The sequence below is a fragment of the Hemibagrus wyckioides genome, linkage group LG13 (genome assembly GCF_019097595.1).
Source record: "Hemibagrus wyckioides isolate EC202008001 linkage group LG13, SWU_Hwy_1.0, whole genome shotgun sequence".
In the NCBI taxonomy this organism is placed as follows: domain Eukaryota; kingdom Metazoa; phylum Chordata; class Actinopteri; order Siluriformes; family Bagridae; genus Hemibagrus; species Hemibagrus wyckioides.
In genome coordinates, this window is record NC_080722.1 from 7937649 (window position 1) to 7948742 (window position 11094).

At 33.5% G+C, this 11094-nt stretch overlaps 1 protein-coding gene across 3 annotated transcripts in view; it reads left to right on the plus strand.

Moving 5' to 3' along the window:
• The window catches only part of ptprea (protein tyrosine phosphatase receptor type Ea), a 95695-nt gene extending 87303 nt beyond the window's left edge, over positions 1 to 8392 (plus strand). For all 3 annotated transcript variants that reach the window (XM_058406623.1, XM_058406624.1, XM_058406625.1), the window contains 6 exons: positions 1785 to 1861; positions 2423 to 2557; positions 2814 to 2942; positions 4242 to 4393; positions 5576 to 5711; positions 7452 to 8392. In XM_058406623.1, coding sequence (XP_058262606.1) covers positions 1785 to 1861; positions 2423 to 2557; positions 2814 to 2942; positions 4242 to 4393; positions 5576 to 5711; positions 7452 to 7526 — 704 coding nt within the window. In that variant the 3' untranslated portion in view covers positions 7527 to 8392. The remainder of the gene's footprint in view (positions 1 to 1784; positions 1862 to 2422; positions 2558 to 2813; positions 2943 to 4241; positions 4394 to 5575; positions 5712 to 7451) is intronic.
• The last annotated feature ends 2702 nt before the right edge of the window (positions 8393 to 11094 follow it).

An 11094-nucleotide genomic window follows, 5' to 3' on the forward strand; every position in this document is an offset into this window, starting at 1 on the left:
AGAACTGGAACAGTGTTGCTATTATCTAGAACAGTGTTAGTATTAACTAGAACAGTGTTGCTAAAAGCTAGAACTGGAACAGTGTGGCTATTATCTAGAACAGTATTAGTATTAACTAGAACAGTGTTGCTAAAAGCTAGAACTGGAACAGTGTTGCTATTATCTAGAACAGTGTTAGTATTAACTAGAACAGTGTTGCTAAAAGCTAGAACTGGAACAGTGTTGCTATTATCTAGAACAGTGTTAGTATTAACTAGAACAGTGTTGCTAAAAGCTAGAACTGGAACAGTGTTGCTATTATCTAGAACAGTGTTAGTATTAACTAGAACAGTGTTGCTAAAAGCTAGAACTGGAACAGTGTTGCTATTATCTAGAACAGTATTAGTATTAACTAGAACAGTGTTGGCAAAAGCTAGAACTGGAACAGTGTTGCTATTATCTAGAACAGTGTTAGTATTAACTAGAACAGTGTTGCTAAAAGCTAGAACTGGAACAGTGTTGCTATTATCTAGAACAGTGTTAGTATTAACTAGAACAGTGTTGCTAAAAGCTAGAACTGGAACAGTGTTGCTATTATCTAGAACAGTGTTAGTATTAACTAGAACAGTGTTGCTAAAAGCTAGAACTGGAACAGTGTTGCTATTATCTAGAACAGTGTTAGTATTAACTAGAACAGTGTTGGTAAAAGCTAGAACTGGAACAGTGTTGCTATTATCTAGAACAGTGTTAGTATTAACTAGAACAGTGTTGCTAAAAGCTAGAACTGGAACAGTGTTGCTATTATCTAGAACAGTGTTAGTATTAACTAGAACAGTGTTAATATTAACTAGAACAGTGTTGGTAAAAGCTAGAACTGGAACAGTGTTGCTATTATCTAGAATAGTGTTAGTATTAACTAGAACAGTGTTGGTAAAAGCTAGAACTGGAACAGTGTTGCTATTATCTAGAACAGTGTTAGTATTAACTAGAACAGTGTTGGTAAAAGCTAGAACTGGAACAGTGTTGCTATTATCTAGAACAGTGTTAGTATTAACTAGAACAGTGTTGGTAAAAGCTAGAACTGGAACAGTGTTGCTATTATCTAGAACAGTGTTAGTATTAACTAGAACAGTGTTGGTAAAAGCTAGAACTGGAACAGTGTTGCTATTATCTAGAATAGTGTTAGTATTAACTAGAACAATGTTGGTAAAAGCTAGAACTGGAACAGTGTTGCTATTATCTAGAATAGTGTTAGTATTAACTAGAACAGTGTTGCTAAAAGCTAGAACTGGAATAGTGTTGCTATTATCTAGAACAGTGTTAGTATTAACTAGAACAGTGTTGCTAAAAGCTAGAACTGGAACAGTGTTGCTATTATCTAGAATAGTGTTAGTATTAACTAGAACAGTGTTGGTAAAAGCTAGAACTGGAATAGTGTTGCTATTATCTAGAACAGTGTTAGTATTAACTAGAACAGTGTTGGTAAAAGCTAGAACTGGAACAGTGTTGCTGTTAACTAGAACAGTGTTGCTAATAGCTAGAACTGGAAAACTGCCGCTAATAGTTAGACACAGTTCTGCTAGCTAGAACAGTGTTTCTAATAACTAGAACTTGAACAGTGCTAGTTAGAACAGTGCTAATAACTAACAAAGTGTTGCTAATAGCTAGAACTTGTGGTGATAGCAGTAGAGCAATGCTAATAAGTGGAACAATATTGCTAAAAGTTGAACAGTGTTGCTAAAAGCACTCTTTATATATTTCACAATTCACACGTTCTATATTGTTTTCCGTCTTCTTTATTGTAGATGATTTTAACAGGGTGATCCTATCCATGAGGAGAGGGCAGGAATTCACTGACTACATTAATGCATCTTTTATTGATGTGAGTCCTTTTTTTTTTTTTTGTTCTAATTGTTTACTGATGAATGATTTTTGTGGTTTTATTATAGTTATAGCATTTATGTTACCGTTTACTGTTGACAAAAAGGATTTTAATCAATGAATCATTTTTAAATATTCTATATCCAATAACTCTAGATGTTATAGGATATATTAGTTTTATATCCTATAACTAATAACTGTGGAAGCCTGATACGAAATAATTGTGCTGATTTATCTTGCAAATGTGAGCTCTCAATTGCAACTATATATTTCTCAATTGTGACTTTTGATCTCACAACTGCTTACTATTATCTCACAATGGCAACTTGTTAATATCTACACAATAAATCGTGGATATTGACTCGCAAGCGTGAGGAAAGACAAAGTCACAATTGCATAATATTAAATCATAAATTCAAGATAAAATATTCCACAATAGCTTTCATACTTCCTAGTATATTTACTGTATTTACTATTTGCTGTGTACATTACTGTGTACTGATTTTGTCTGTGTGTATGTGTGTGTCTGTGTGTGTTGAATGGTTTTGTTCGGTTGTGACAGGGCTACAGGCAAAAAGACTACTTCATAGCGACACAAGGTCCTTTACCCCACACGGTGGAAGATTTCTGGAGGATGGTTTGGGAATGGAAATGTCATTCCATAGTCATGCTGACAGAACTCCAAGAGAGAGAACAGGTACACACACACGCACACACACACACACACTTTATTTCTATTCTCTGAAGCTGTCCCTCTGACATATGCAAATTAATCTAATTAATGCTATGATAGAAATAAACCTAATCTTAACTTTAATCTACGTACCAAATTTTTTAAAATAAATAAATAAATAAGTAGTTATCTACATGCGACCATTTAGAGGTTCGAAACAAGGTCTTTAATAAAGATGTAATATTAAATATTATTGTGTGTGTGTGTGTGTGTTGTGCAGGATAAGTGTTGTCAGTACTGGCCTACAGAAGACTCAGTGAAATATGGAGACTACACAGTGGAAATCAAAGCTGATACTCAGTGTGATGACACTTTCAGTCTCAGAGATCTGGTACTCACATATGACCCGGTAAGTGTGTGTGTGTGTGTGTGTTTACTGGTATTTATAGAAAAGAAATATAAAAGGTGTATATCAGTACAGTTAATTCATTGCAAACTTAAGAAAAACCTGTACACCTACTCATTTATGCAAATATCTAATCATCCAATCCTGTAGCAGCAGCGCAGAACATAAAATTATGCAGCAGATTCAAGTAATGCTCACATCAACCACCAGAATGGGGAGAAAAATCTGATCTCAGTGATTTTGACCGTGGCATGATTGCTGGTGCCAGATGGGCTGATATGAGTATTTCCAGAACTACTGATCTCCTGAGATTTTCACACACAACAATCTCTAGAGTTTACTCAAAATGGTGCAATAAAGAAAAAAACAAAACAATGAGCAGCAGTTCTGTGGACAAAAACACGTTGTCGATGAGCGGGAGCAACAGAAAATGGCTAGACTGGTATGTGCTCAGAGAAAGGTTACAGTAACTCAGATAACAATCCTGTACAAATATGTTGAGCAAACAAGCATCTCAGAATGCACAACATGTCTAACCTTGAGGTGACAGCAGAAGATCAGATACGGTTTCTCCTTAGTCAGCCAAGAACAGGAAGCTGAGGCTGCAGTGGGCAGAGACTCACCTAGCCTGGTCTGAGGAATCTAGATTTTTGCTAAGGCTCACAGATGGTAGGATCAGAATTTGGTGCCAACACCATGAATCCATGGATCCAATCTGATTCAACAGGCCAAGATGGAGGAGGTGGTGTAATGGTGCGGGGAATGTTTTCTTGGCACACTTTGGACCAATCGATCATCACCTGAATGCCACAGCCTATTTGAGTTTTGTTGAATCATGCGCATCTCTTCATGGCCACCATTTACCATCTTCTAATGGCTTCTTCCAGCTGATAATACACCACACCATGTCACAAAAGAAAAGTCATCTTAAACTAGTTTCATGAACATGACAATAAGTTCAGTGTTCTTCATTAGCCTTCCCAGGTACTAGGTCTGATCCAGTAGAACACAGTTGAGTAGAGCAAATTCACAACATGAAAGTGCTCTTACAAATCTGCAGTAATTGTGTGATTCATATCATATCATCATGGACCAGAATCTGAAAGGAATATTTCCAACATCTTGTGGAATTCACACCAAGTGAGGCCTTACCCAGTATTATTATTATTATAGTGTTCCTGAAAAAGTACTCAGTGAGTGTATACCTCAATACTACATAGCCAATAACATCGTACAGATATTATAGTATAGAGATGTTTAATTTCATCTCAGCTCTAATGTGAGTTGTTTTGTGTGGAGCAGGAGAAGGAGACACGATTGGTCCGTCACTTCCACTTTCACGGCTGGCCGGAGATTGGAATTCCAGCAGAGGGGAAGGGAATGATCGACATCATTGCTGCGGTGCAGAAACAGCAACAGCAATCAGGAAACCATCCTATTGTCGTACACTGCAGGTAACACACACACACACACACACACACAGACATGCATACTTTACCCTTCCGTCAATGATCACTTTATCTAGTTAGGTCTTTATTTCATTATTTCATTATAATGACAGGTGTGTGTTTTGTAATATGGCACACTATCCTACTGGAAATAAGGTCATAGCTAGAATCGATGACTGAAGTTGGCTATGTTTGCCAAATCTGGAAACATCATCTTTGTTCAGGCTTGTGCATAGTCAATGCTTCACATGGATTTCTGGGCATCTTATACAAATTGCTCAAATGACCTGCATACTAATCACGATTCATGAACTTTCCTCAGTATAGCTTTTTTCACTTGTGTAATTTTAGATCTGGGTCACCAAGTTAGGTCAAGTGGATTTTATTGTTATTCCTCCATCTAACTTGGTTACATTGGGACAAAATATTGTTTCTGCAGGACACAACAGTATAACTGTGTGTTTACACAGGGCCTGTGCATGGTACTGAAAATAAGTGTAGAGAAAATAAGAACGAAGAAGAAGAAGAGTAGAGAGAACGGTGTTGTGATATAGACGTAGCAGCAGATGAATAAAGTCATGCATGTGAAATATATTTGATGTCTTTAGGCTTAGACATAAACATAGCTAACATTTAATTTAACTACATATATTTGGTCTTGCAACATTGCCAGTTGCACTGGTTTTCTAGATTTTGAAAGCTTGTGAAATGTGCGACTTTATTATGTAACTCATTATTTTATATAACTTTTTTTTGTTTGAGTTGCAAAGTCAAACACAGACACATGGACACCTCCATGTTCATATTTCTGTTAGCAACAAGCTAACATGCTAAATGAGATGAGTGATGTATATTTCCTGATTTGATTTAAAAAGCTATTTTGTCAGTAGGTTGATTGCTCTAAAGGAAATAATAGCTCGGCATTACATATCTAAAAGTAAGGAAGTGCTTTGTTTACTGTGCACTGAGTAGCCATGTTGATTTGATGTTACTTGCTGAACTCAGGGTTGAGGAGATCTTCCTGTGTTTCCTGAGTTGAGGGAATGTGTCAAGTCAAATTTTATTTATCAAATGAAATAAATAAATCAACAAAATTTAGAAAGCTGGATGTGTTTATAACTCTGTACGCATTCATTCTCAATTTGTGTGTGTGTGTGTGTGTGTGTGTGTGTGTGTGTGTGTGTGTAGTGCTGGAGCGGGTCGGACCGGTACGTTTATTGCCCTCAGTAATATTCTGGAGCGTGTGAAGGCAGAGGGCCTGCTGGACGTCTTTCAGACTGTGAAGAGTTTGCGAATGCAGCGGCCACACATGGTGCAGACTGTGGTATGTACTAAACCTCCCATGACCAGATTCACAAAGGATCCTTTTCCCTTAGGAAAAGCTGTTAAAAATGTTTCTGTGAATTCTAGTACCGTCTGTTTATTTATAAGTAATTAATTTAATTTAATTTCAGTCATTTTAGAGCTGAATTCTGTGAAAACCTTGGTGTAGACCAGAAGTCAAATAAAATCTCACTAAAAAAAGAAAAAAAGTAATGTTAAATCTCAATAATAAAAAAAGTAATGTTAAATCTCAATAAAAAAATAAAAAAGTGATGTTAAATCTCAATAAAAAAATAAAAAAGTGATGTTAAATCTCATCAAAAAAAGAAAGAAAATAATGTCAAATCTCAATAAAAAAAGAAAAGTAATGTTAAATCTCAGTTAAAAAAAGAAAAAGTAATGTCAAATCTCAATAAAAAAAGAAAACGTAATGTTAAATCTCAATACAAAAAGAAAAAGTAATGTTAAATCTCAATAAAAAAAAGTAATGTTAAATCTCAGTTAAAAAAAGAAAAAGGTAATGTTAAATCCCAATAAAAAAAAGAAAAAGTAATGTTAAATCTCAATAAAAAAAGAAAAAGTAATGTTAAATCTCAATAAAAAAATAAAAAAGTAATGTTAAATCTCAATAAAAAAATAAAAAAGTAATGTTAAATCCCAATAAAAAAAGAAAAATAATGTTAAATCTCAGTTAAAAAAAGAAAACAGTAATGTTAAATCTCAATAAAAAAAAGAAAAGGTAATGTTAAATCTCAATAAAAAAAGAAAAGGTAATGTTAAATCTCAATAAAAAAAGAAAAGGTAATGTTAAATCTCAATAAAAAAAGAAAAGGTAATGTTAAATCTCAATAAAAAAAGAAAAAGTAATGTTAAATCTCAATAAAAAAAGAAAAAGTAATGTTAAATCTCAATAAAAAAATAAAAAAGTAATGTTAAATCTCAATAAAAAAAGAAAAAAGTTGTCAAATCTCAATAAAAAAAAGAAAAAGTAATGTCAAATCTCAATAAAAAAAAGAAAAAGTAATGTTAAATCTCAATAAAAAAAGAAAAAGTAATGTCAAATCTCAATAAAAAAAAGAAAAAGTAATGTTAAATCTCAATAAAAAAAAGAAAAGGTAATGTTAAATCTCAATAAAAAAAGAAAAGGTAATGTTAAATCTCAATAAAAAAAGAAAAGGTAATGTTAAATCTCAATAAAAAAAGAAAAGGTAATGTTAAATCTCAATAAAAAAAGAAAAGGTAATGTTAAATCTCAATAAAAAAAGAAAAGGTAATGTTAAATCTCAATAAAAAAAGAAAAGGTAATGTTAAATCTCAATAAAAAAAGAAAAGGTAATGTTAAATCTCAATAAAAAAGAAAAAGTAATGTTAAATCTCAATAAAAAAGAAAAAGTTATGTTACAGTCTACAGTCATATACAGTCTGAGTTGATATTCCGGGGTTGTGTATCACATTTATTTTTCTTTATTGAGCGTTATTGACTGCCACATTGGACTGTCATTCATGCAACATGACATCATCCATAGCTACATGGTCAACCTTGCCCTTCCTCTTAGTTTGATCCTCCTCAGCATTTTCATGAATAGATACCTAGAAACAATTTACTTTGGAAAACTGATTATAGCAGCATATGTTTTTCCCTGAATTCGTGTCCAAAATGTTCTGTAGATCTGAACGTGCTGTGATCACGGCTCTGAGATTCACTATTTAATGCTCCTTATTATTCTTCCTTTCTTTGTAGGAACAGTATGACTTCTGCTACAGAGTGGTACAGGACTTTGTCGACATTTTCTCAGACTATGCCAATTTCAAATGATCAAATTTGCCTTAAATGTTTCTGTTCAGTGTTTTTATACCAGTCGGTCAGGAATTTACGCCCATAACTGGATAAACTTTGCTTCTATTTTGCTATGCACTTGTCCTCTAAAGATCATATCTGTCTGTAATACAATGTCATATACTAAAAGCTACACAAAGGTTTGTATCTCTAAGTATATAAGGTCTGTGTCTTTCACACCTCGTCGTATCATTCCATCAAACACAGTTTTGATTTCTCGCTTAATCCTGGGTCTTAATGACGTAACGGTTTCAATTTTTTTATTTTTTTTTAACCTGTGTAAAAATTTGTAAAGCTGTAGGTATTGTAAATGTATTTATGTATTATTGCTTACAGTCCATTCTTACATATTTTAAAATGTTTATGTTGATGTTTGAACTTTTATTTATTTAGACACGATGTCGTACATATTAAGACGACTGGCATCATCAGTAGTGTCCTTTTTTTTTTAATGTTATTTTTCTTTAACTTTAAAAAATCTAACAATCGCAGCCATGTATAAGTTTCAACGAATACCTTCAAAACTCAGTGAGTCTATCTTGTGGAAAAAACAAACAAACAAAAAAAGACAGATTTTGTATCAGAATTTGTATCGGAGTGATTTCACACTCGGTGAGATAGGAACCCGCCCATTTTTCATTCGCACCCGGAAAGCGGCAGGCAGCATCGGCAGCGTTTCTGAAACACAACTGACGGTTTTGTAAATGGAAGCTGAGGCTTTCGTACCTGTCTGAAGGTTGGAAAAGCTGCATGGGCTTTTTAAAAGCACATTGATTACAGATCATTGCACAATGCCAAGGATATTCAAATGAAATGGGTTATTAAAGAATGATATATATAAACAATTTCCTCTGTGTGTTCTTTTTTGTCTGAGGCCGTTACGAGAGTAGTCACAACACACGAAGGTTTTTAGAGAAGTTCGAAAAAGAGGAATTACTTCACTCTCAAACTCTTAAAGATACATTTCCTCCTTTGGGATGACTTTAAAGATACATTAAAAATACCTCGATTTTAATCTACAAGTTCATTTTTGTTAAACCACAGTCCACCTCTGTTAAATTCCCACCGGTCAGAAGGTGGTGATTAATTTTCTATAACAGCAGCTCTGTCGGTTGTACTGGTTTCTGTTAATGTCCTTGCAATACGTTATCCTTTCCATAATAACAACATATTCACAGCTTTCATAGATACTTATAAATAATAAAGGAACAAATACACATTGTTCAACATGTTAATACTGTGAATTTTTCTGTTAGGAAATATACAGTATTTAATCTTTAGTCTCCAGTATCAGCAGTTTGTAAGAGACTCACCCAGATTACATTACTTGGGAATATAACTTTTTTTTGGGTGTGTGTTGACATCAAGAGCAAATAAAAAAATAGAAGCTGATGACGGAGCCTGCTTATAGCTGCTAAAATGTGAGTGAGAAAAGGAACTTGCTACTTTCATGGTTGTTCCTTAATAATAAATATAAATATAAATGGATAAAAAATAGGATGTGGCATCACACAATCCTGGCATTGATGGTTTTTCTATGAATAGCATTATGTTTTATATGCTATATACAGTGAAACATGAGGAATCAGCATTGTGAGAAATGTGACCAAGTGTAAATAACTCGCATTGCGTATTGTGTGGCTTTTTTATTTATTTTTTTAATGAACAAAGATTACTTAAGTTGTTGGTGTTTCGTATCAGATGTTGTGTGTTTAGCAACACCTGGGTTGGTCTTCTTTTCTTCTATCTATTTATATATATGTTAGAAACAAAAAGAATATATAGATGGAATAGAAAATAGATAATAGAAAAACAGTAAATAGAAACATTATATATAAGTCAAACTTTCGATAGTCAAGACTACTTCCCCTGCCGCTATTATATTACAACTTTAATTACTGAAATCTGCCCTTTGCTATATGTCTTTTCCTTCTTTTCTCCAGCAGGTTTTGTGATCGAGATAAATATTTTTTTATTATAATTTTAAAAAAATACGTTCACCTTCGTAATAGTTTGCATTATTCAGACTAAATATGAGCAAAAGATTGAAAACAGGTACAAACCTTGATCACTGTGTTAGCGATTAGCAAAACACAAAAGTTCAGTGTTTACATGAGGTACATTGAGGGTTAAAAATGATCTCTCTTTTTGTATGTTGTCACATTTCTTTCTTAATATCATTCCAAAAGATTTTAGTCACTGGAATTTCCCTTCAGTTTAGAGTTCACATAGCTGGCAGGCTTATTTATCTGTTTTCTATTTAAAGTGATTGATTGACTTTGATAGCTAGCTAACGTGATAGAAGCCTTTAAAATAAAATCATGCCTCATGTCTCTGACTTACAGATTGGTGAACACTTGGGTATGGCTTTCTTTGTGCAAGGCCTCATCCTCTAAGATATGTTGTCAGTAGAATCCAATCAAATGAACCAAATGAATAAAACTCTTCAGAAAGCATATATTGAATTGGTAAATTTGAGTAAATTAGATAAACACGTTGTTGAACCTAATGCTGTAGGGCTGCCAAGAATCCAGACATAATTTAGCTAATTTAGGTCATGCTAACTTTATTCAGCTAAACGTTTTGTTTTCAGACATTGTCATTTGTTAAGGAACAGATTCATGTAATGTTAGATATGTGCGATTGTCTTGGAGAAATCAATTCACTGGCACAGAAAATCATTGGCAGTTAATAACATTGCTAAGAGTGTCTGTAAAGAAGTTTTATTCAGCTGCTTTAAAAGTAATGTTTGTATTGCCAGTGACACTCAAAGTCATACTCAAAGAATTCAGCTAGGCTACTTAGCCAACTTTTTTTTCTGAAGCATTACCTCACCAAGCTAGCTTGTTAAATTAGATCATATTTGAGGAAGGTTAGTGATGGAGTAAGGTTACCCGGTTGTAATGGGTGTAAAATCATTACTGTAGCTGTTGTCAAGTGTCTGTTATACAGAAATCACCAGACTGTGCTCCAGGACAGCAGTTAATGAGACCTGGTCTAGTTGTATAATGTGTGCATGATACAAACTTGAGCCTCTAGAGCACCTTATATCACCCCCCTCAACCTCCACAAGTGAAAAGAGCAGAAATAAACATCATTTTAACTTCCTTCTTGCAACCCTGTGAATTCACCACTAGGTGTCAGTATTGGGTTGAGATCATCATGAGACCATTTGTGCAGCCATTGCTTGCCTTCCTCATACCTTATTTAATTTTAATCAAATCAAATCAGATCAAATCTTATTCCAAATTAATTTTAAATAATATTACCATAATATTACCACCACCAATAATAATAATAATAATAATAATAATAATAATAATAATAATAATAATAATAATGTGTTATTTATTTATTTATTTATTAATTTATTTATTTATTTATTTATTTTTATTCCAGAATCAGCATTCTCACTGAAAACAAACTTACACATTATGAAGTCAGACGCAACCATAAAAGCATGAACCGCATGAACTACATGTGATCAAGACAAATGATTTTGGGGCTTTCTAATTTCATACAGAAGTATTAAACATTGCAGGAGGTT